This window comes from Hemicordylus capensis, chromosome 2, assembly GCF_027244095.1.
Source record: "Hemicordylus capensis ecotype Gifberg chromosome 2, rHemCap1.1.pri, whole genome shotgun sequence".
Classification (NCBI taxonomy): domain Eukaryota; kingdom Metazoa; phylum Chordata; class Lepidosauria; order Squamata; family Cordylidae; genus Hemicordylus; species Hemicordylus capensis.
The window spans coordinates 73,832,277-73,857,359 of record NC_069658.1 but is presented as its reverse complement, the minus strand read 5'-3'; the positions used below and the strand labels follow the sequence as shown (position 1 = coordinate 73,857,359).

General features: G+C 43.0%; 1 protein-coding gene across 11 annotated transcripts in view; it reads left to right on the top strand.

Annotated features, from left to right (window-relative positions):
* The window catches only part of TMEM232 (transmembrane protein 232), a 262,748-nt gene that overhangs the window by 140,098 nt on the left and 97,567 nt on the right, over nucleotides 1-25,083 (top strand). For all 11 annotated transcript variants that reach the window (XM_053292117.1, XM_053292123.1, XM_053292124.1 and 8 more), the window contains one exon: nucleotides 201-379. In XM_053292117.1, the coding sequence (XP_053148092.1) occupies nucleotides 201-379 (179 nt within the window). The remainder of the gene's footprint in view (nucleotides 1-200; nucleotides 380-25,083) is intronic.

The window sequence follows — 25,083 nt, the reverse complement described above, 5'->3', positions numbered from 1 at the left end:
AGTGCTTTCCAACCTCATTTCAGTGGCCTTGTCATTTTTAAATTGGGCCTGAGCTTCCAGCTACATCACTAGCTGCTGTTAGAAACACAATGTCAGATTATGGGGATCTTGATGTGATCCAATAAAGCCATTTCTGATAGCTATTTGTCCAATAGCAAAACGATAATATTAATGGCGCACTAAAATATCGTTATTTACAGATCCTGACCTGTTCTGGGTTATTCGTTATGGTGTGATCTACAATCTAGTTATCCTGCGTAGTGAACTTTCTGGGGTTGTGAACCGAGATGGTTTAAGAAATGCTGTGTGGAGAGCTTTACAGAAACAAAAAAACATTGAAAAGGAGAGTCGAATCCTGGATGCTGTAAATGTAGCAGAGGTAAGTACGAAATCCAATAGGCTCTTACAATATTGTCACCATAATTTTATTGAAGGAATATTTTTATAGTAAAAAACAAAGTTGATACCTTCAGTTACAGAATAATCATTGAGACATAATTAGTGGCAAGGGCCCTGGTTAATATTAGTGGATTGTCAAATGCTTTGTTATTTGTCAAAATATAAAATATATCATTTTAAAACATGTTTAAAGGTTAGCATTTTCATTAGACATTCCTTATTTTAACTGTATTATAATTCACAAAGAAGAATATGTGTAGTAGTGCAAGCCCTTTGTTATTTCATTGTGGTTGGCATATTTAGTATTTAAAACAAGACTGACTCTATTCAGATTTGCCTAAAATGAGGGGTGGAATCTTCTGTCAGACAAGCAGTTAACTATTATTACTATTGATGTTTCTGTATGCCTCAGTTTTGATGACTGATTCATGGACAGACTTCCCAAAGAATGCTCTGCTAGCTTGTGCTTGAAAGACTTGATTTTTTCCCCCTGGAGTGCTCTTTCCCTCTTAATCTGTACTCAGATTTTCATTGTTTAGTAATAATGTTCAGTTATAATTCATATTGCATTGGGGTGGATAACATCATCACATACTATGCCATTGAGGTGTTCCTATGTGTCTCTACAGCTATAGCAAATTTGGATCAAATTAATTAGGCGGTTCACAAGTTAGCCCAATTACTCCTCAAATGTTCACATGTCCACAATCCTGACTTGATTTGCATGATATAATCACAAACTACACTGCTGAGATATCTCTATGTGTCAGTCACTACAATTGCACCAAATTTGGTTCAAATCAGTTAGGTGGTCTACAAATTAGCCCACTTGTGCTTAAACATTCATGTGTCTGCCATCTTGAATTGAGGTGGATGACATCATTGCAAACTACACCACTGAGGTATTCCTACTGCTGTAGCAAATTTGGTTCAAATCAGGCAGTTTACAAGTTAGCCCACTTGTGCCTCAAATATTCACGTGTATGCCATCTGGAATTGGGGTGGATGACATCATCACAAACTATGTTGTTGAGGTGTCCCTATGTGTCCCTACAACTGTACCAAGCTTGGTTCAAATTGGTCCAGGAATTGAGAAATCGATAGGCACACACACACGGACACATACACACACACCTCTATCTGGAAGATTTCATAAGCTTACTTTCCTTAAGGAAAGTAGGCTGAAAAATGACAAAATAAGAGCACATTATAACACGTCATAGAAAGGACACTGAGACAGAACATGTTCTGCATACTGCTTATACAAGAGTATTTTGTGACTGTTTATACAAGAGTACAAGAGTGACTGCTTATACAAGAGTATCCACTGACTGTTGCTGGTGTCTATCTTATGTTTTGTTTTAGAATGTGAGCCCTTTGGGGACACGGAGCCATCTTATTTATTTATTATTTCTCTCAGTAAACCGCCCTGAGCCATTTTTGGAAGGGCAGTATAGAAATTGAAATAACAACAACAACAACCCCCATTGAGGCACTACCTTGGCATGGTTGTGGGGCTTGCATGCTCTTAGGAAGGTGAGAGCTATGCCAGAGGTCCAACCATACTGGACAGGTCTCACCAGAGGAGACAAAGAGTGCCTCTCCCATCAACAATATGGTGAGATGTAACTTTAATAAATCTATACCAGATCGGTCGTCGCCCGGGTCAACAAGGACCACACCAGGTGCTGGAGTCCCTGGACATCTGGTGGCAAGTGGGCTACAGGACTCAGGATCTTCAGTTGAGCAACCAGGGCTGGAGACTGCAAGGTTACTGGGAGAAATGTCACTTAACCAAAAAATATATACAAAAAATGCCAACAAGGAAATAATGATCTGCTATTACAAGTCTAGTCCAACTAGAAGAGGTTATTTTAAAAGAATGTACCAAATTTGGAAAGAGAAGCATCCAGATACAGAAATAACAGAACAAAGGCTAGCAGACCAGAGAAGATTCATAATAAGAAACAAAGTATTCACAGAAGCTGAGCTGGAAGAATTGCAAAAAGCAAAACACAGGCTCAAGATATGGAAAAAGAATTACCACCAACTGAAGAAGTTGCTCAGGTGCAGGTGGAGGAGGTGTTGGAAATAGAGGATGCCACTGTTGCTGAACTGTTCCAAAATCAAAACCAAGCAACCTCCCCTTTGCCTTCACCTCAAAAACCCAAATGCCGTTTAACAGAAAAGCAACAAGAACTAAAGCAAAAAATAACTGTGCACATAAACCAAACAACCACTAGGGTTCAACTTCCACTTCTAAAAACAGTTGCCAAAAAACAACGTGCTCAGGTATTAAAAGATATAAATGCTGCACTTGCAGAAATAACAACCAATAATTTGCAAGAAACAAACCAACTAATGTACAGTGCATCAACAATAACAACACAAGAGCTTGGATATAAGATCAGTGGACCTGTAAAAAAAGAAAGTAGTGCATCACCTAAATGGAAGATTAGATTAGAAAATAAAATCTCCGGTCTTAGATCAGATGCTAGTAAATTGAAAGATATGAAAGACAAGAAGCTGAAGAATGAAAACACAGTATCTGATCCAAAAATACCACCTAGATTCAAGGAAAATTAGAGAAGTCCTGGAAATAATAAAGCAGCAAATAACAGCAGTGTCAAAGAAGATTAGCAGATACGAAGCCAGAATTATACATTAACACAGGCAGAATCTCCAATTCCAGTCGAATCAGAGATCTTTCTACCAAAGCATAGATGGAGAAACTGCAAGAAACGTAGGAACACCAAATAAAGAAGAAACAGTGCAAATCTGAGGAAAATTATGGGACAATCCAATAGATTATAATAAAAAAGCTGGATGAAAGAGGTCGAAAAATGTAACCAACAAATGCAAGATCTAATAATAGCACCAGAATTAATAAGTGAAAGAGCAAAGAAAATTAAAAATTGGACTGCACCAGGCGACGATGAACTGCATGTCTTTTGGCTTAAAAACCTAACAAGCCTTCATAAACAACTATCAAAACAGTTCAATCACATTTTGTAAGGAGGTGATATTGAACAATGGCTAACAACTGGGAAAACTCATCTCATCATGAAAGAACCAGCAAAAGGTGCAGTTCCAAGTAATTATAGACCGATAACCTGCCTGCCAACCATGTTCAAATTATTAACTGGAATAATAGCAGATGAAGTAATGCAACACTTATTAACTAACAAACAGCTTCCAGCTGAACAGAAAGGAAACTGCCCGAACACCAGAGGCACAAAAGACCAGCTGCTGATTGACAAAATTATTTCAGAAAACTGCAAGAGAAGAAAAACCAATCTAAGTGTTGCATGGATTGACTACAAGAAAGCCTTCGATTCATTGCCTCACACATGGATACTAAAATGTTTAGAAATAACTAGTGTCAGCAAAAACATTCAGATATTTCTAAAAAAAGCAATGAGCACGTGGAGTACACAGTTAACAATCAATGGCGAGACACTTGGACAGGTTAGCATTAGAAGAGGTATTTTCCAAGGGGACTCACTGTACCCTCTGTTGTTTGTAATCTCCATGACCCCACTTTCACAAATACTAAACAGAACAGGCCTCAGATACCAAACATCTAAAACATCAAGTAAAATCAACCATCTGCTGTATATGGATGATCTGAAGTTGTATGGAAAGTCCCAGTCAGAGATCGAATCACTGCTAAACACTGTCCGTATATTCAGTAGCGATATTATTATTATTATTATTATTATTATTACATTTATATCCCGCTCTTCCTCCAAGGAGCCCAGAGCGGTGTACTACATACTTAAGTTTCTCTTTCACAACAACCCTGTGAAGTAGGCTAGGCTGAGAGAGAAGTGACTGGCCCAGACAAGTGTGCTGCATTAATAATGAACAGAGGAAAAATAATAAAAACAGAAGGAATAGAACTGCCCAATGGAAGCAACATCAAGAACCTGGAAGAGAAAGAACGTTACAAATACTTGGACATTCTCCAGGCTGATAACATCGCACACACTGAAGTTAAAAGAAAAATTGGAAGTGAATACATCAGGAGAGTTCGAAAAATCCTCAAGTCCAAACTCAATGGCAGGAACACCATACAAGCCATAAACACCTGGGCTATACCTCTTATCAGATACACTGCAGGAATAATAGACTGGACCCAGGCAGAGCTAGAGACGCTAGATCATAAGACCAGGAAAATCATGACCATCAATCATGCTCTGCAGTGATGTAGATAGGCTATACCTCCCTCGCAGCTCAGGTGGAAAAGGGATGCTGCAAGTCCATCAAACAGTAGAGGAGGAGAAAAGAGGCCTTGCAGAATATATCAAGGACAGTGAAGAAGATGCACTTAAAATGGTCAAGAACGAGAAACTATTCAACACCAATGAAACAAAGCAGGCCTACAAGAAAGAACAAGTCAAGAACCGAGCAGAAAAATGGAAAAATAAGCCCCTGCATGGTCAATATTTGCACAATATAAGTGGAAAATCAGTCATCACTAAGACCTGGCAATGGCTTAAGAATGGCAACTTGAAGAAAGAAACAGAGGGTTTAATACTGGCTGCACAAGAACAGGCACTAAGAACAAATGCAATAAGAGCAAAAGTAGAAAAATCCAGCACAAACAGCAAGTGCCGCCTTTGTAAAGAAGCAGGTGAAAAAGTGGGCCACCTAATCAGCTGTTGTACAAAGATTGCACAGACTGACTACAAACAAAGGCATGACAAGGTAGTAGGGATGATACACTGGAACATCTGCAAAAAATACAAGCTACCTGTAGCCAAAAATTGGTGGGACCATACAATTGAAAAAGTTGAAGAAAATGAAGATGTAAAAATATTATGGGACTTCCGACTACAGACAGACAAACATCTGCCACACAATACACCAGATATAACTGTAGTTGAGAAGAAAGAAAAACAAGTTAAAATAATTGACACAGCAATACCAGGGGATAGCAGTATAGAAGAAAAAGAAATAGCAAAAATCACAAAATACAAGGCGATGGCAGAAAAAGACCAAAATAATCCCAGTGGTAATTGGCACCCTAGGCTCAATTCCAAAACAACTTGAAGAGCACCTCAACACCATAGGGGCCACAAAAATCACCATCAGCCAATTACAAAAAGCAACTTTACTGGGAACAGCCTATATTCTGCTACGATATCTATAACAACAGCAACAGCACTGACAATAAAATTCAGCCATCCCAGGTCCTTGGGAAGACTCGATGTCTGGATAAAACAAACCAGTCAATGACACCTGTCTGACTCTGTAAACAAGTAATAATACTAATATTATTTCATTTGTGCCTCTTTTTTTCTATGGCAGTTCCTGAGGGGATGCAGGCATAATATGGGATAGGGGTTGTGTGCACCACAACACCCCCTTGTGGGATCCTTCTTTCAGCCCACCCCAACTGATTGCCTAAGACCTCAGATCATTTGCACATTTTTTCATGTTGTATCCAGGTTTGCTTTGAGGATAGCTTTAGGGATCCTTCTTCTGTCTCTTTTGGTGCTATCCTAGCCATATCCATTTTCTGTTCTTTATTGCAAATCCCTATCCATGGTAAGAACCATATGACACTTCCAGATGGGTGGACATGTTAAGGAAAATTACTCAAAATAGTCCCATCAGAATTAAAAGGACAAGTTAGGTAATACTTTGAGTACTTTGCCTCATTGTGTCAGCCAAGGTATTGAGTCCAGGGTTGTCATGCTTTGTTCACTTACTCTAATGAGTTGGACAGTGCCACATCACCCATTTATTGGCAGCATGTATTTTACTCCCCATTTAAATTATCATATGGATTAAAGGAGTTTTCCTGACTTTTTTTTTAAAGAACAATACAGCTGCACAATTACTACATGTGTGGATTGCTTTTAGTGCTACTATTCTGTCTTTGTATATATAGGGTGTAGACTTTTTGATAGTGCATTCAAAATACACAGATGCAGAAGTAGTGATGCAGTTCTACTTGCAACTCAATCAAAGCAGAAAAGCAGCATCTGAATGGTGCTATAAAGAGCACATCTGTAAGTGTCCATAGTTGTTGCTCCTGATCTAGATAGTATTTTGTGGCCTGATGCCTATGGGCTTCTGGTTCAGCTGCTAGAAAGGCATAATAACATAAGAACAGTCCTTCTGGATCAGGGTCATGGCCCTTCTAGTCCAGCATCCTAGTTCATACAGTGGCTCACACCTGACCGACCACAGTCCTAACAGCTGCATTGCCTACTTTCTTTGCCCTTCTCCCCCAGCATGAACACCATTCTGGTTTCCTGTAAACTTAATGCAGAGAGGGTAACCCCCTAACAATACAGTGGGCAGCTTTGCATGAGTGCTGGCAAGTCTGTAGGTGTGGAAGATGTCAGGGATATATTGAGAACCGAGAGTCTCTGCACTCATGTTGGGCATGTCATCCAAATCCACCCCAGTCTGGTTCCCAAGATCCTCTGGCTGACATTTGTCTGACTTCTATAACCAAGAATTGAAATCAGGCGGAGAATTTCAGGAGAATGTAAGGCAGAGAGTACAGGAACTGAGTTCAGATGACAGGTCCACTGAGAGTGCACTGTCTCCATTCTCAACATATCCCTGACGTTTTCCCCACTTACAGACTTGCCAATGGTCATGCAAAGCTTCCCATAGATATTTAGAGGGCGAGCGTAAACTTGTTTACAGCCCAGTTCATGCATGAAAGTTCTGCTATGTTATCTATGCCAGCATGTAATATGAACCAGATTATATGAATGCTTATAGCATTTCATTTGCCTCTTCAGATAAATGTTGTAGCTGTGAACAGCACAGCGAGGATGAGGCTTCCTGGCACACTAATTCTGGGGGTGGGACTGTTAATGGAACTGCTCTGAGAAGCTTGGCAGGGCCCCCAAACTATGTTTTAGGCTTGTGTGGGGGAATTAGTTATTTTAAATGGAGCAGTCCCACCTTCACAATAAATTTGTTCAAAGCTCATGTCACAGGAAGAACTGAACAGAGAGGTTAAAGTTAAAAAAAAACGAAGTGAAATTTTGACGGTTTAGGAGTATAGAAAGAGAAAATAATGGTTAAGAGAAACAATACTTAACTAGCAAAACCAACAAGTTAGAAAGGACTATGTTACAGCTCACAAAGAGGCAATTTGGCTTGAGTTTCCAAATTAAGTTTACTCAAGGCTGGAGGGAGGGAAGGAGGGAGAGAGAGAGAGATTTGGATTATAAGAGAAATGAGGAAAGAGGTAAGTAGAGTCTAAGGAATAGGGGTTATATATTGCCTCGCTTCATCCCAGAAGAATGTTGTGAAGCCTTGCAGCTTGGTCGTGGCTGAGAAGTTTATCTCCTTCAAAGCAGGCCGGAAGGCAGACAGGTGGGAGCAGGAAACTGGGGAGCAGGCAGAGGTCCTTCAGCCAGGCTAAATCCAAAAAAGAGCCAAAATCACGCAGCTAGGAGTGCTGCACAGACCAAGTTAGGAAAAGGGCTGGTCTGGAGGGGAAAGGGTAAAGCAGGAGTGAGAGTCAAGGCAGGGCAAAATGGAGGTGCCTGTGCCATGACATTGGAAAAAGATGGTGGATCTGAGGAAAAACCACCTGGTGAATCTGAGGTAGGGACACGAGTGACACAGGAGGCACGCAGATCCCAAGAGACACCGAAGGAAAATTCAAGGGAAATTATTGCTCGAGGGCGTTATGCTGATTGCACCTCGCAAAGGTGGACAAGGACAAAGGACAAGACACCACATTGTTCTTTTCAAAAGTGAAGAGTAAGAGTAAGTCTCTTCTTGGACAAAAGCTAGGGAAGAGTGAGTTTCTTCTTTGACAAAAGCTAGGGAAGGTCTGAAAAGACCCATGTAGGGAGAGGCAAAATGAACCCATCAAAGTCAGCTTATCTCTAAAGAATAGCTCTTGATTAAATCATGTCTACTCCAGCTTCCCACCTCTGAGTAATCAGGGGGTTGACAGCACAAGGAGGTCCTCCTGCAGTCCTACACTTTGAACTTGACCTAAGAGTTCCTTCTCCCAAACCACGTGCCAAAATGACATGCCATTTGAGTTAACTGCAGGTGAAACAAAGTGGAGATCTCATGGTCCTGTAAGACCCAAAGTACAAACAGTGGTAACTACAGGCTTGTAGTTCCAAATATAGAGGGGTGCTCCTCGGGGGAGCATCCAAATAGGCTCTCTTGGTAATAGAATTTCCAGACACATTTGGGACACTGTACATGGTTACAGCTTTCCTCCCCCACCCCCCATGTAACAGGACTTTAGTTATGCTTTACAAGTAAAATAATCCATATAATTAATTTAAGTAAACCTATGTTAAAAAACCTCAGGGCAGTGGGGCAAGTGAACATATACGGGTATCCTAGACACAGGATAGCCAATCCAGAGAGGAAAAGAGGCTGTGCTAAGATAAAAAAGAAAAGGTAGAAGACAATGGGGGGGTGGGGGAGCAGAAGAGGAGAATGAAGTAAAAAAAAGGCGAACAAAAAGTGTCGGGGAAAGGCCACCTTTATACAGGAGTCTGTATTCGACATAGAATAATTGCTCTGTAAGTGAGCACATATAACATTCCTTCCTTCTGTGTTCCAATCTTTGGTGACCCTATATGGTTCAAATGAATAAGGAACTCCAGAACAGCCCAGCCTAGAAGGAAGGCCACATAGCAAGTGGCCCTTCATGTGAGGTGAGGAAATCTTTACAGCTGCAGTTCAGGAGATAGTTCTTGGAATCACAACCAGGGATATTATTACTTTGGCAGCAATTGAGACATTCCATCCCACTTCTTCCCCACTGACTCAAACACATAACCATCTCTCTCTCTCTCTGCCCACTGTATTTGCCCACACTTCCCCCGCCCCAGCAAAGTCTCCAGCAAAGGTTTATGAGGCAGTTATTTGGCCACTTTGCTAATACACCCCTCTTATCCTTTGACTGAATTCATGAGGAGGAAACCATATTAACTGACTGGAACTGAGGCAGAATAAGTAGTTTATCAGTCAACGGGATGAACAACTTGCTCATAAACCATTTAGTACATTCTGTTTCAAATCCTGAGTTTTAGCCAACAGCCAAAAGTATGGTTGGGAACTATATTCTCTAGGGATGTGCAAAATGTTTTGACATCAACACGTTTTGACTTGAAATGGGCCATTTCAAGTGTCTTGAGCTCAAAACAAAATGCCCTTTAAATAAAGGGTCTGTTTCGAGCTCGAAACAAAATGACCCTGTTTCGATTCAAAACATTTTGATGTTTCGAGCACCATTTTGGAGGCCTGTTTCCCCCTTGCTGATTAGTTGTTTGGCACTGGCTCCCGATTGGCTTGCAATCTTGGTTGGCTTATTGTCATACAAATCAAATATTGTCATGGGCAACTGTGCCCCCATTTGCTGGGGGAGAGGGAGGAGGGAGTTTCAAAATGTAGGGATTCTATCCTATGATAGGCTGTTAAAATTGTAGAATCCTATGGGATTATCAGAGATGTGGACTTTCTTATCTCAGTAGGGAATGCATTTTAAAACCTTGGAGCAGCAACGGAGAAGGCCTGTCCCTGAGTAGCAACCAGACAAGCTAGTGGCAACTGCAGATGAAACTCTCCAGATAATCTCAATGGGCGGTAGGGCTCATGGTAAAGAAGACATTCTCTTAAATACAAAGGGCCAAAACTGTTTAGGGCTTTAAAGGTTATAACCAGCACCTTGTGTTAAATTGTAAATTATTTTAATGTCTTTCTGTTTTAATTTCATTTTAATTTGTATTGTTTTATTGTAAACCACCCATAGACATAAGTTTTGGGTAGTATATAAATATGTTAATTAAATTAAATTAAATTAAATTAAATTATTGAAGACCATGTTACTAAAATAGACACCACCATCCAGACTTTGTACAATGAAAATAAAATGCTACAAGCTAAATTGGCGGATTTGGAATGCTGTTCTTGCAGAAATAATTTGTGAATTGTTGGTGTCAGAGAGCATTTGGAACATTCCTGCTCCTCCACCTTTATTGAAAATCTCCCTTGTAACCTCCTGCAGTTACCTGAGGACTATGTCTTAGAGAATGAAAGAGCTCAAAGAGCTGCTATCTCTCCACCTAATGAGGGAGGGAGGGAGGCCTCGGGCATTTATTGTCAAAATCCTGCCATTTCCTACTAAAGAAGACATTCTGCGGAGAGCATGTGAAAAGGAACTGGGAAAAGGAACATTTCACGGGGTGGGGAGGAATGGTTCTCGTATCATGATTTCTCCAGATTATTCCAAGGATGTGACAGAGCTTTGTAGAGCCTTCTCATGGGCCTGTCAGTTGGCCAGAACCCACACTATCCAGTTTTACATTCGGTTCCCTGCTATTTTCTGTGCATGCCACAAGGGTCATTTTCATTCCTTCAACAATGCTGAAGAAGCAGAAAACTTCTGCTTGCTCTGGATTCTTCACACCAAACTTCTACTGAAGGCTGAGAAGCTCTGTTAGGCCTCTCTTAAATATAATATTAGATTGACTCACTCTCAGCCACCATTCTTCATGATACCTTGTACTCACCCTAATTTTTAATTTACTTTCTGTACATTAGTTATCTTGCAGACAATTTTGTTCTTTGGTCGAATGAGGGAGTTAGTATTGCGTTGTGTTTACTATTTGGCCTGTTTATATTCCCTGCATTGATATACTATGCACTTCACTTTTAAACTATTGGTGTGTGTGTGTGTGTGTGTGTGTGTGTGTGTGTGTGTGTGTAGGATTTTTATAGTGTAGAGGGGACGGTTTTCCAATTTGGGAGGGGAGTGTTAAATGATTTGTTACCATCCCTATAAATCTAATTTCCAGTCTTTTAAAACTGGTGATTCATTACCCCCCCTTTTGTATTTTTTCTCCCCCCACCTTTTTAAAAAGTTGCTATTTTTCTTCCCCTACTCTTTTTTTTTTAAAAAAAAATCATATAAATCCTATGTGTTCCAGACCTTAATTTTATTATTAGTGGCTGTGAGGTGGTTTTTAGGGGGTGGGTGGGTATGTAGGTATGGAGGGGCTGGCCTTTCCCTTCCTTTCTTCTCCTTTAATATATATAAGCCTCTGCTTTGATATAAGTGTTCTGCTTTACAATTTTGTAAGCGCTCCTATATGTACAAGACCTTGGGGTGTTGTTTTGTTTTTTTTGGAAGGGGTAGGATTAACAGAGAAAGGAGACAGAGATTAAGAAGTAGAAAATGCTGTTATGCCACTGTGGATGGCAGTTAAAGATTTGCATACGTATTAAGATCGTGTGCACAACCATTTTTGGTGGGTAGGGAGGGCATGGGGAGAAGGCAAGATCCAGTTTACCTTCCTTCCAGATGATTTCGTTCATTGTGTGGGATGCGCTACTCGCACATCCACACAAGCAGTGCAGATCTCTGGAGGCAGGGAAAATTAATCCTGTCCTCCAGAAATCCCTAAATGCACCCCGTGAACAGTGCTTTACAATTAGAGATTCCCCCATGAGTTGGGCACTCTAGGTGCCCAACCTGGACCTGGGGAAAAGAGTGACCCTGGACCTGGGGTAAAGAGTGCAGTTGCACACTTTAACCCAGGTAAAAGCCCAGGTAAAAAACTCCGGCTGATGTGGGAGGCAGCCCTGGGTCAGCCTCGATCCTGCCACTGCACATGAGCAGCCCTACCCAAGCAGGCCTGCCCTAACCTGGGTAGGGCTGCTCTTATGTACAGCCTCATTGCCTATCTATATATTTATTTCTCCTAGGCGTACCCATCGCTAATCCCAACTGCTCCCTGTCGAACTGCAGAACTGTTGGCTACTTCAGCAGTTTGTCACATGAATTATTCTTTATTGAAATATTGGTGTGAATGTGTTCTTGTCTGCATTATCTCCCCACCCCACCCTGGTGGGTCTTGCTGATCAGTATCTTTTATTGCACAGATTAAGCAATATTTAAAGTCCTAGCTGCAAGCTTCGGGTGTTTGTCCAGCATCTTGGGCATAAACGTTTGCCTCATCCCTGACTTCAGTTTGGCACTCTTGTGTTAAAGGGGATGGTGCTTTCTGCCAACGCTTGCATCTTCTTCTTTACTTTTGGTTAGGTATTGTCTGACAGACCTGCAGGTGAACCTCTCCTCTGTGTACTGCAAAACTGCAGAGTTTTGGAGAGGAAGGCAGAGAGGGGCCCATTTTAAAATTTCATCTCTGGGCCCATTCTCACCTTGGTATGCCCCTGGTTTCATAATTGGAATTTCAAAATTTGCCAAACAGAAATTAAGTACTTAGGCATTATTGTCACCTGTAATATAGCCTCCTTAATTAATAAGAATCTTCATCTAATCTTTTCTCAAATGAAACTTGATTTTGATAGATGGATCTCCTTACCTAACAGCATTTGGGGTAAAATAAACATAATTAACATGAATTTCCTTCCCTGTTTGATCTACATATTATTTTCATTTCTAAAAGCTTCTTTAGTTGCTTTCTCAAGCTTTTCAGCCAGTTTATCTGGCATAAAGGTAATCCCGGCTTTTCCCTTCATAAGTTACAATTACCTATCCTAGAGGGGTGTTTAACTTTCCAGATATCCTAAAATATCACAGAACATATTTACACATACTTGCTTAGTCAGGTCTTTAAATTAAAACACAATCTTCCCAACCCTCCAGCATGGTCCACTCTTGAGCTTTCTTATGTAAAACCTCTGTTGTACTGGCCTATGTTTGGCTCTAAATTTTCACAGACTGGAGGCACCTCTCCTCATATAATCAAGGCTTTGAGAGAAGCATGGCATGCTTTGTGCCATCACAATGGCTCTGATCCTTACACCCATGACAAAATGACTCTTTGGTACAACCATGAAATCAAAATAGTGGGTTATATATTTATGTGGAATAATTGGGCCAGAAATAATCTTTTAATTCTTGACCAAATTTTAGACATCAATCACAGTTTCCTGCCTTTTGAACAGTTGCACATACATTATGATCTGCCCCAGACAGCTCAGTGGCAATACCTGCAACTGATACATGCTATAACAACCAGATTTAGGCTTTCTGCTCTAGGTGCTTCTGAAGCACCTGGAGTTTTAGAAAATATTATTTGCATTTCTAATTTGCCTGAACTCATCATATCTTTATACCACTGGTACATGTCCCACAATAAATATGACTTATCACTCCTACATGCTAAATAGAATAAGGAATTGGAAGCCCAGATCCTTGTAGCCCAGTGGACCAATGCTCTAGCAAGCATAAAATTTTCTAGCCTAGATCTTCAACTGAGGCTTATCCAACAAAAATTTATATTCTGTTCATATTAGGTACCTGAACATTTATGCCATGAACATATCTCTGCTTCTCCCTTATGTTGGCAATTGTGGTGTTGCTGAGGTCTCCCTAATTCATTTGATGTGGAGTTGCAATGTAATAGCTCCCTTTTGGCAAGACATGATCGACCACATCAACTAGTTTTGAATCCCAGTTAAAAAATTTTTGACAATCAAACCCTTCTTGGTTTTTTACCACGTCTGGAACCCCTCCTGGGGTAGCAGATCATGGCTTTTCCATGTACTACTTGTCACCAAGCATATTATTTAATTTACAGTGTTGGAAGGATCATTTCAGCCCCTCAGTTTATTAATGGATAGAAGACTTAGCTAATCTGGCAACTTTTGAACTGACAACCTACTGTTGTATGCTGAAAGAGGACCATGCCAAGATCTGGAAGGACTAATTAGAGTCATTTGCATAATTTCCTCTATTTATTTCAAATAAGTAATTGTGCTAACCCTTTATCCTCCCCTTCCTTCCCCCCTTTTCTGTTTATTTCTGGTTTTCCCCCACCTTTTTGTTGTAATTACTTTGTTATACCATTAAAAAATGAATGAAACTGTTAATTAGGAAAACAGGGGAGTTGATTGTCTTGAACAGATTATTTTAACACATCGAACATCACAAATATTCACATTAAGTGACAGGCAAACAATGAAATACAGGCATGAATTACTTCATATCTACATTGCTGTTTTGCATAAATTGCTGGTTTGCTTAAGGAAATTTTTTGAAAAAATAACTTTTGTAAACCACCTTGGGTTGCCTTATGAAAGGCGGTATAAAAATTGAATGATAAATAAATAAGATAAATCAAATAAAGTAGTGTCACTATGGAGTGAGGAGGAAAATATGTGCTTGTATATTCTAATTTATTTATCTTAATAATAGAACATCATAAAAAAACCATCATTTAGATGGATCACAAATAATCTAATTGGAAACTTAAATGGAAGGGGAATGCCGTGTAGTTTCTAGAGGGGCCACATTGTCTCGCCCGCAAGGGGATGAACCTAAGTGGCAGCATCTCTGAGCATTGAATGTCTGGCATTTGAAAGCACATACATTCCTTGATGATAAGTTCCATTCTTCATAGTACAGAATAGAATTACAGAAATAGGCTGTTATAGTTCTGACAGGTGGAGATGAATTTGCTATAAGTAGTGTCTGCAGCAAAGTTAAATTATACATTTAACACTCTACCCATTCTTATTATCTTAGGAAATTAGATAAGAATGTCTGATTTATTTAACTGAGATGGAAATAGACCTAGAAGATTAAAATGCAGTTCTTTAATGGGCCAGAGAACACAGGGGAATTTGTCTAGTGAACTTCCTAGGTATTGGGTCAGTTGAATACGTGGAAATTATGAGCTGAACTGTGACACAAGTTGTATAGGTCTGTATTGTAAGATGAGAGAGAATGATGTGATGAGCAATAGGCAGATGCTTTACTATCCTCTCTAATAAAACGCTTGGTGTCCGTCCGTGGACGGGCACCAAGCGTGTGTTCGTGCCTTCCTGCCCTGTTCTGCGCCTGCGCGAAGCGCAGGCGCAGAACAGGGCAAGGGAGACACGCTCGCCGGTACCCGGCGGACATCTTGGGCGGCCAGAAGCGGCTGCTCAGAAGAAGCCGGGAAGAGGCGGCGAGGGAAACGGCGGGGCCAGAAGCGGCCGCCGCGAAGATAGGAAAGAGGCGGAGGGGAAAGAGGCGGCGGGGGAAGCCGGCCGAGGTGGTGGCGGAGCCGCCGCCGAGGCCTGGCGTCGCCGCTAAAGCTGGCCAGGGGGAAAACTTTGGGGCCCGACTTCCCCACACTAGAGCCCGACATCCCCGCACCCCTCCCCCATGAACAAGGGCCAACCAGGGGGAAAACTTTGGGGCCCGACTTCCCCACACTAGAGCCCGACATCCCCGCACCCCTCCCCCATGAACAAGGGCCAACATGGCCCAGGAAAATGCCACCGCAGCGGCCGCCGCCAACCGCCCTCCCAGTAGCCCGATCCCGCCTTCCCCGCTCCCCCACACATGAACAAGGGCCAACATGGCCCAGGAAAATGCCTCTGCGGCCGCCGCCGCCAACCGCCCACCCAGCTGCCCGAGACCTCCTTACCCAAAGAAGAACCAACCCCGACGACAGAGGAAAAAGGAGCTCACAAAAAGAGCTCCTCTCTCGGCAAAGACACTGCCCAGACTGCCGCTGGGCGTCCTTTACGCCCAATGCAACAGTCCGGGAAGAGGCTTGCCCGAGAAATGAGCTCTGCTTACGAGCTCCTTTCTCCGTCGCGTTCAAAACAGTGAGTAAAGTTGCCAGGTTGGGGGGGGGAGCGCAAGACTCTTCTGGGCAGGGGAGAGGGGGAAGGGGGGAGGGCAAGTGGGGGAGGGGGGAGGGCAAGAGGGAGGGTTGGAGGGGGGGCAAGAGGGAATGGGGCAGGGAGGAGGGCAAGAACGAGTGGGGCAGGGGGGAAGAGGGAGGGCCAAGAGGGAGTGGGTCAGGGTGGAGGGGAGAAGGCAAGAGGGAGTGGGGCAGGGGGGAAGAGGAAGGGCAAGAGGGAGTGGGGCAAGAGGGAGTGGGTCAGGGGGGAGGGCAAGAGGGAGTGGGGCAGGAGGAGGGGAAAGGGCAAGAGGGAGTTAGGCAGGGGGAGGGGGAAGGGAAGGGCAAGAGGGAGTAGGGTGGCAGGAGGGACTGGGGCAGGAGGCTGACAGGAAGGGGAGGGTGTGAGCGGGGTGGGAGGGGGAGGAAGAGAGGCCAGAGTGTGGGGCAGGAGGGAGGGTGGGACAGGAGAGACAAACAAACACACACACACAAAGAAAAAAAAGATGAAGAACACATAAAGGGGGGTAAAAAGGCTAGCGCCCGTTGTTATAACGGGCTTAAAAATACTAGTAGTGTTAATAATATGTGTACACGATTTCAAGGGAGTCAATTCTGGCATAATAGGGCCTATGGGCATGGTAACAGGGCCTATGACCTAACAGGGCATATGGGAGAACCCCGTTGTCCACAGGGGTTCTGTTCCACAGAAGGGGGAGGGGGCAGATAGCAAAACTGCGGATAATGGGGCATTAGGGAAGTGGGGATTGGGGGGTTAGGTTCCTAGGTCATTGAAAAAAGGGACAAAAAGGAGGAAATAGGGAGGAAGTGCCCTACCATGCTCTGTGTGTCCCCAGCTGTCCAGCAATGCCCCCCAGAAGTCCAAAATTGTGGTTCTCCCTCATGAAAAATATTATGCCCCCCCTTCTCCTACAAAAATAACCCACAAAATGGCTTCTGCCCTCAAAATGGCTGTTGGCAGTGACCTTGGAGCTAATTTCTGCCCATCCCCAACCAATGGATACATGAGTCTTAACCGTTCAATTGCCAGATTTTTTGTGTATACTGAAGTTGTGTGGCAATTACCCAACAGTGGATGCCAGGTCTGCAGTTAACGCGGTTTGCCTGTATTCCATGCAAAAATCATGCTGAACTTAAGCAGGAATAGATAGGCCTGTTCAGTGCCCGGATGGAGCACTGCCTGGAAATCCCATGTACAGCATTTCATTCATTCATTCATTCATTCATTCATTTCTTTCTTACTTTAAAACATCATTTAAATAAATCATATTTAAACCTGCTCTTTAGCTTAAAAAACCTCCCAGGCTTAAAAAAAAAAATCAAAATGGAATGTCCTTGGGGCTGACAATCGTGACCTTCAGAAAATTCCAGCCCAGAGGGTGCTGCTACAGGGATTCTGGCTTCCATCTCAGGGGCCTCTGGATAACTTGGCACTGAACTGTTCTCTGTTTCTGGTGCCTCTGTCACTTGTGCTACTACACCAGAGGACTGCCCAGGACCTTTGGGAGCTGCTGTTTCTGAATTGGTGTCCTGGTCACTGCTTGAACCCAGGACCATGACATGCATAAATAAAACCAAGGTACAATTATTCTTTTTCTTCCTCAGTATTACAGGATAAATCTCCAGTCATTAGCTCAGTCTTCTTGGTAAATGCACAATTGCCAAGAGAGCTGCAAGCTTTTTAATATATGCCTTCATTAGCCTGGAAAGGAGGACACTGTCTTCTCTTCTGCAGACCATGCAGTATGGGAGCCCATGTGTTGTTTATCAGTGGCCAATTACCTAGGGCCAATTGTCAACACTTTCCATTGTCTTGTCTTATTTGTCTTGTTTGACAAATTAATGTGACTCCCCCAATCTAGATTTCCCCACTAGAACCTATTAAACATATTAGCAATAAAACTGTAAATTAATTCTGGCATGGGTGTAATTTTGTCTTACAGATTCTGAATCTGGTTCTTCCTAGTTCTTTCTAATCCCTTCTCCTTTGCTACTATGCAACATAGCTATAGATCCCCCCCCCAAGAACTCAGAGGTTAAATGCAGCATCCCTGTCTAACAAATTTCCTCTTCTGGTGCACTAAAATCTTGTAACTAGCTGCACTAGTGAATATTCATGTATATTTAACATTTAAAAGGCACTTTGAAATGTTTCAACATATCAGGGACTGTGTATCTCCTAAATGAAGTAAATCCTCTTGGGGAAAGAGGGCAAGCCAGAGCTCATCCATTCTGAATTGTTTGCATTTTATGCCATAAATTTCATAATACTTGGGAGGTTTTAAAGCAGCAAATTAGTAGAAGCTAGCTGAGCACATTCTGGTGGCATACTGCAACACAGAAAGGCAACAGTCTGCTGCTAACCGTTAGAAGAAGAAAAATGCTGTTCTAAATTCATAGAGAAGATGCGACAAGAATTTTTTGTATACAAATTTTATTTTCCAAGAAGAGGAAACTGATTTCCACCCTCTTTTTCCATAGCCTTTGTAGCTACTTTCTGTATAATATGCCTGTTTAGAGTGAGAGCCTATGTAATAGCTAAGGTGAGCCATGTTAAGTGAGTCCTAGCATAAACATGGAATTGCCTTGGGCCAAAAAGCAGCACTAATATTGACAGTTGTTTTATATCTCCATGGTGACTGGGAACATGTCCAATACCTAGAGAAAATGCACATTCATGTCAATATTTAAGGCTGAAACTAGATATAGCAAATGTAGAGGTGCTACCGCAAATAGCATTTCCATATCTCCTTTACTCTATGGCCCCATGGAGGGCAAGACATGAGGGGGGCAAATGAGATTGTGTCACCTAGCCATGCACCCCATGGTGATGTGCTCGTTAGGCATACCTCTCAGCTCTCTGTGCATTCAGCATTTGTTGAGGCAAGCACTACATGCGGGGAATTTCCCCCTGCGATTTAGAATAAGTTGTTAGAGTGGGGCTTTTCAGGTTTGTTGGAAAAATAATTTGAAAAGCCCCACTCAGAGCTGGCTTGTTCATGTTGCCACTTGAGGTGAATGGCAACAAGCCACCTCTCCCCTCTCCTTGCTTTCCTGCTCCCTAAGTGGGAGCTGACACTGATGCCCTAGCTGGCTCCATCCCTTGCTCACCCACCCTCCACCACACTAACTCAGAATCTACCCCTCTTAGTCCTTGCCACTGGCCTCTGCTTCTGTGGTTTTTCAGCTTTTCCAGTCCTTCCCAGCTGACCTTTTTTCATTGCCACTATGCTGGTAAGGCAGCACAAGCTATCCCCCTCTTCCCTCCCTTCCTCCCTCTCCTGATGGGCAGAGAGGGAGGGAGGGAGGGAGAGATAGAGAGCTCTTACGTTGGCTTAGCAGCACAGCAGCAATGAAGAGAGGCCAGCCAGCACTGCTGGAGGCACACTTTATGCTGCCTGGCAAACATAAAAAGCTTAAAACGATTGAAAACCACAAGTCTAGTTCAAAAGCTTGGGTGGAAAACTGTGTCTTTTAAGACTTCTTAGAAGTTGTCAGAAATGGGGAGGCTCTTATTTCAACAGTTAACGCATCCCAGAATCTCTGGGTAGCAACAGAGAAGTCTCACCCCCATGTGGCCACCAGTCAAGCTGGTGGCAACTGCAGAGCAGACAAACCTCTCTGGATGATCTCAATGGGTGATGGGGCTCATAGTGAAGAAGACATTCTCTTAAATATCTAGGGCCTAAGCTGTTTAGGGCTTTATAGGTAATAATCAGTACTTTGCATTTTGCCTGGAAACTTAGTGGTAGCAGTGTAGTCCTTTCAGTACAGGAGTTATATGGTCTCCCCAAGCTGACCTGGAGACCAACCTGGCTGCCACATTCTGTACCAACTGCAGTTTACAGACTATGTACAAAGGCAGCCCTACATAGAGCTTATTGCAGTGGTAAGGGCATAGCGAGGTTCCCAGTGGCCGGGGGATAAAGTTCAGCCAGGGGGCCTACATCACATACACGCCCCCTGCATCTGATGTAAGATGCAAGGGGGGAGGGTAACCTACCCCCCCCCAAGGCTTTTCCTCCCCATTTCTTGAATTCACCATTTGGTGAGTCTTTCGGTGCCGAAGTGAGGCCGCCAAGGTGGCCAACAGCAACACTGGCTTGATGGCGTGGAGCCAGGCTGGGCATGGGCTCGTTGGGGGAGGGGGTTAATCGGGGCCAGACAGCCCCTCCTCCGGAGGCTCCTGCATGGCAGCCAGGGGGCTGAGCAGTGGCTAGGGGCAGTCTGCTGGAAGAAGGAAGCATGGGGGAGAAGAAAGGAAGCCCCATCACACTTCTTCCCATAGTGCGGGTGCAAAGTGCCATGCGCCCCAGGTGCAGGGGACCAGCACCTAGCGTGGAAATGGTGGTGATGGCAGAGCACACCCTGAGTCTTGTGTACCCCTTGTGGGCCCCTTGACCCACCAGACCTGTCCTCCCTTGTCCAATGAATGCTACGCCTTATGTTCTGTGGTCAAATTTGGTGATTACCAGCATATGTACTACTGTTTTGAGGTTGTTTATCTCAAGAAATGGACACAGCTGGCAGATCAGCCAAAGCTGATAGAAAGCACCTCTGGCAACCACCTCAACCTGAAACAGCAGGGAGAGGTTTGGATCCAGAACTAGGAGTTCTGGCCCCATACAGTAAGTACTCCATCTTATCTGGATTCAATCTCAGTTCGTTATCTCTCATCCGGCCCATCACTGCCTCAAGGCAGGCATTTAGGAAGGTTATGCCTTCTCCTGTTTATGTTGACACGGAGAAATGTATTTGGGTGTCATCACATCAGCATATTGATAACACCCTGCACCAAATCTCTTGATGATCTCTTCCAGTTGCAGGGGAGTAACAGCAGAAGAGAGGGCATTCTCTCAACTCCTGCCTGTAGGCTTCCAGCGGCATCTGGTGGGCCACTGTATAAAACAGGATGCTGGACTAGATGGGCCTTGGGCCTGATCCAGCAGGGCTGTTCTTATGTTCTTATGTTCCAGTGATTTTATGTAGATGTTAAAGAGCATTGGAGACAGTATGGAGCCCTGGGGGATGCCATATAAAAGTTCACGTTCTGAAGAGCAAGTCTCCAAGTGACATCATCTGCCCAAGGGATGGGAGTGGAACCACCGCAAAGCAGTGCCTCCCACTCCTAGCCCCCTCAGATGCTCCAGAAGGATACTATGGTCAATAGTATCAAAAGCCACCAAGAGATCCAAAAGGATGAGCAAAGTCACACTCCCTTCTGTCAGTTACCCACTGGAGACCATCCATCAAGCCAATCAAGGCAGTCTCCACCCCATAGCCTGCCCCCAAACCCAAACCATCTAGACCATTTGAAATGGTCTAGATAATTCGTTTCCTCCAAGACTGCCTGAAGCTGGGAGGCCAGCACCCTCTCAATTACCTTGCCCCACTGTAACCACTGGATGCATGTGGGAGGAGAACATGCTAACTGCTACAACACCATCTTCCTCTTTAAAGCAGCACACGGAAGAATAATTTTAATGTGTGACTGCTGCTTGATCTTGCTTGCTTGCTTGATCTTGATCAGAAGCACACAATAGCTCTGTCCAGATCAGAGTTAATGAATGACAGGAAATTATGAATGATAAAAAGGCTGAAAGCCACTTAAGGCCGTTCTAAACAGTCATTGTACAATAAATGAGCATTTGTGTCTCTTTGCTTGCAGGGGACCTGGACATCAAGTCATGAAGTTGCCTTTTCTTGGGTCAAATCATTGATGCATCTAGTTCAGTGTTGTCTACACTGACTGTAGCAACTTCTCCAGGGTTTTAGATAGGGTTCTTTCCCAGTCGCACCTGGACATGGGACAGATTAAATTTAGGACAATTCGCATGCAAAGGCAGGACTCTACCATAGACCTATGGCTCAGCCATCATCCTTCAAAGGAATATTTTTGTTATAGAAGTGTTGTATTCTTCCCCCACCCCGAATTCAAAATTACAATATTTGGAAAGGTCCTCTGTGAGCTAAATACATTCTTTGAATGTTCTGGATTCCCCACCCCTCCAGCATAGGTGTTTTCAGCATTTTAATGAGTCCTTTCCTCTCAGTACAATGGAGTCATTTTTCCAGCCTTCTCATAAAGGAATAAAACTTTTTATTGGTCAGTGAATCTCAGGCATGTGCAAAGAATTGAAATCAAGTCTGCATATTTTAAAACATTACTCAATGAAATTAAGCTGCTCTAAGTAATTAAATTTTGTGGATATTAAGCTGTGATAATACAGCATTTCAGAGTTAATTTGGTTAATGAGACAGAAGACTTATTTCCCCCGACTAATTTCTCTGGTGGTTGTTTGTTTTTATGATTTATATTTAGCTCCATCTCTCTCTTGAATAGTATAGTTCTGATAACTCAATACTTGGTAAACTAGGGTGGTGACTCCAGTTTTAGCTGGGATCAGTTAAACTGACTTCCAAAGAAGGATGTGGAGAATTCCAAAGAGATCTGGTCTTGTGAGCAAGCATGAATTGCCCCCTTTGCTAAGCAGGGTCCACCCCAATTACATTTGAATGGGAGACCACATGTGAGCACTGTAAGATATTCCCTTTAGGGGATGGGGCTGCTCTAGAAAGAGCCATCTGCTTGCGTGCATGCAGAAGGTTCCAAGTTCCTTCCCTGGCATCTCCAAGATAGGGCTGAGAGAGACGCCTGCCTGCAACCTTGGAGAAGCCTCTGCCAGTCTGACTAGACAATACTGAGCTAGATGGACCAATGGTTTGACTCGGTATATGGCAGCTTCCTATGTTCTTATGTACTGTCATCCTTATCCCTCAAGGCCATTTGTCATGAATAAGTTTGCACTAGGGGAAATGTGAATGGTTCAGGTAGATGTATATCACCACTTGTTTCAGCAAAATGCACAGAGTCTGTGACTGAGAAAGCCTCCTGCTTCTGTGCATTTTGATCAATCCCCCTGCCCCAACACTGCAATAATATAAATACATGTGCACTATTCACAATGTACTGAAGTGAGACATATATTAGCTCTCCTCTGGTGCTATGGCTCTCATGAACAGAACACAGGTGATGGAGGCAGCAGAATCACATCTGCTAGCCACACACCCTGTCCTGACGCATTTGCTGGCAACACCCTCCAGGATACAGTACATTTGGTGTTTGTCTGTAGAGGGCAGTGCTGAATTTCTGGAGGGTTCTTCCATACAGTGTAGAACTACCAGGAGGGTGCACAAATCAATTTTTGTGATTTGATTTGAGTTCAAGTCAAATCAGACTGATTCCATTCGAGCTTGAATCCACTGGCCTTCAAAATCAAATTGAATCAGCCTAATTTTAAAGGCCTAGGGAACACCAAAGTGGGTTGGGTAAATAGCAGGACAACATGGGGCTACCTACCACCCAACCCAAAAGGCAGTAGGGCACTCAGGTTATTTTTTAGGAATTTTTATGTATTGTAGATTCTCAGTTGTGAAATAATTTCTTTTCATAGGTACTCCCTATGAAGAACTTATTTCACAACTGAGAATCTACACATAGTGTAGAAATAACTTCTTCATAGGGATAACCTATGTAATCGCTGAATTGCCGAATTGTTTTGAGACAGAATCTGGTCAATTCAATTCAACCACAAATCTGGATTGTGTCCCCAAGGATGATTCGATTTGAGGTCAAATCACTAGAATCAACCAGATTTAAGTCCAATCGATGCACACATCCCTAAGAACTACTTCATGTGGAACCTCCTCTTTTCATTTAATGTTCCCTTCTGCTGATAAATGCAAAATATGCAGAGATCTGGAGGCATGGCCAGCAAATGTGTCAGAGGAGGGTATGACTAGCAGGTGTTGCTGTGTTTGGTGATACCACTCTACCCCCATATTTATCTTGCTCTTGACCTCCTCCATTTTGCTTATAACCTGACTCCCAAAGGGAGGGGAAGGCAACTAATCATTACCAGTCTTGCTCTAATCCTTCAGATTGTGTAAAAGCAGTTGCTCAACACTGTTTCCATTGCAAATTGAATTTGCACATTTTTAGGTTTTAAATCAAGAGAGATCTTATGTAACACCATGGATATTGCTTTAGATTTCTGCAGCAGTGTGGGTGGTTGAGAATTGCCCATGTTAACTCTGTGCAGGTTGCTAGCCATTGCTGTAATAATCAGGCTTAGATTTCAACCATCTTGCTGCACAGTATGATTGCCTGCAAATTTAACATTTAAGTGTATCTCCTTATTGTCAACAATGGACTGCTGTAATGCTACCATATAGTGCTGCTATTATTGCATGTTGTATGGAGGTTGAAGCTGGTACCAATGTACTGGCAGCACCAGGAGCACATATATACCAATGCTCTAGGGCAGTGTAACCCAAACTGGGAGCCTCCAGATGTTATGGAACTACAACTCCCAGCACTCCCAGCTATAATTTATTGTGGCTGGGAATGATGGGAGCTGTAGTTCAGCAACATCTGGAGATGCCCAGTTTGGGAACCACTGCTCTGGGGCTTATGTTGGTTTCCTAGAATCTTTCAGACCAACTGGTAATGCTGAGTTCTCTGTGTGACCTAGTCCATGAAATGCATGGACCATTTATGCTTCTGGAATCATTCCTCCTCCTCCTCCTCCTCTCATAATGATTGCCAAGACTTTCTGAGAAAGTCCACTATATTATGTATTTTGTGCACAAATCTGTTTAATGAGGGTAAATATGTTCCCCTGTAAACAATTCCATGATGTTTTATATTCAGTGGAACTAGTTCTAAATGTAATCTACCTTGAGATGCTTTGAAGGAAAGTCTGTGTTTTAGCATTCAGATGTGAAAAAATATGTGAGTTTGCCAGTATTCTGAGGATTTTGAGCTGGTATCTTGAATGAACTTGCTGCAGTCAATACTAGGGATGTGCAAAAAATTTCGGGCACAGAACGATCTGTGCCCGAAACGAACCATTTCGGGTGATTCGGGGCCGAACCGAATCACCCCCGATGTCCCCCGAATTTTTTCGGACACGAGCCGAATCACCCGAATTTCGGGCAAAAAAAATTCGGGTGATTCGGTTCATGGTTGATTTTTGGCGATTTTTTAAAGTTTTAGTGACTTTGG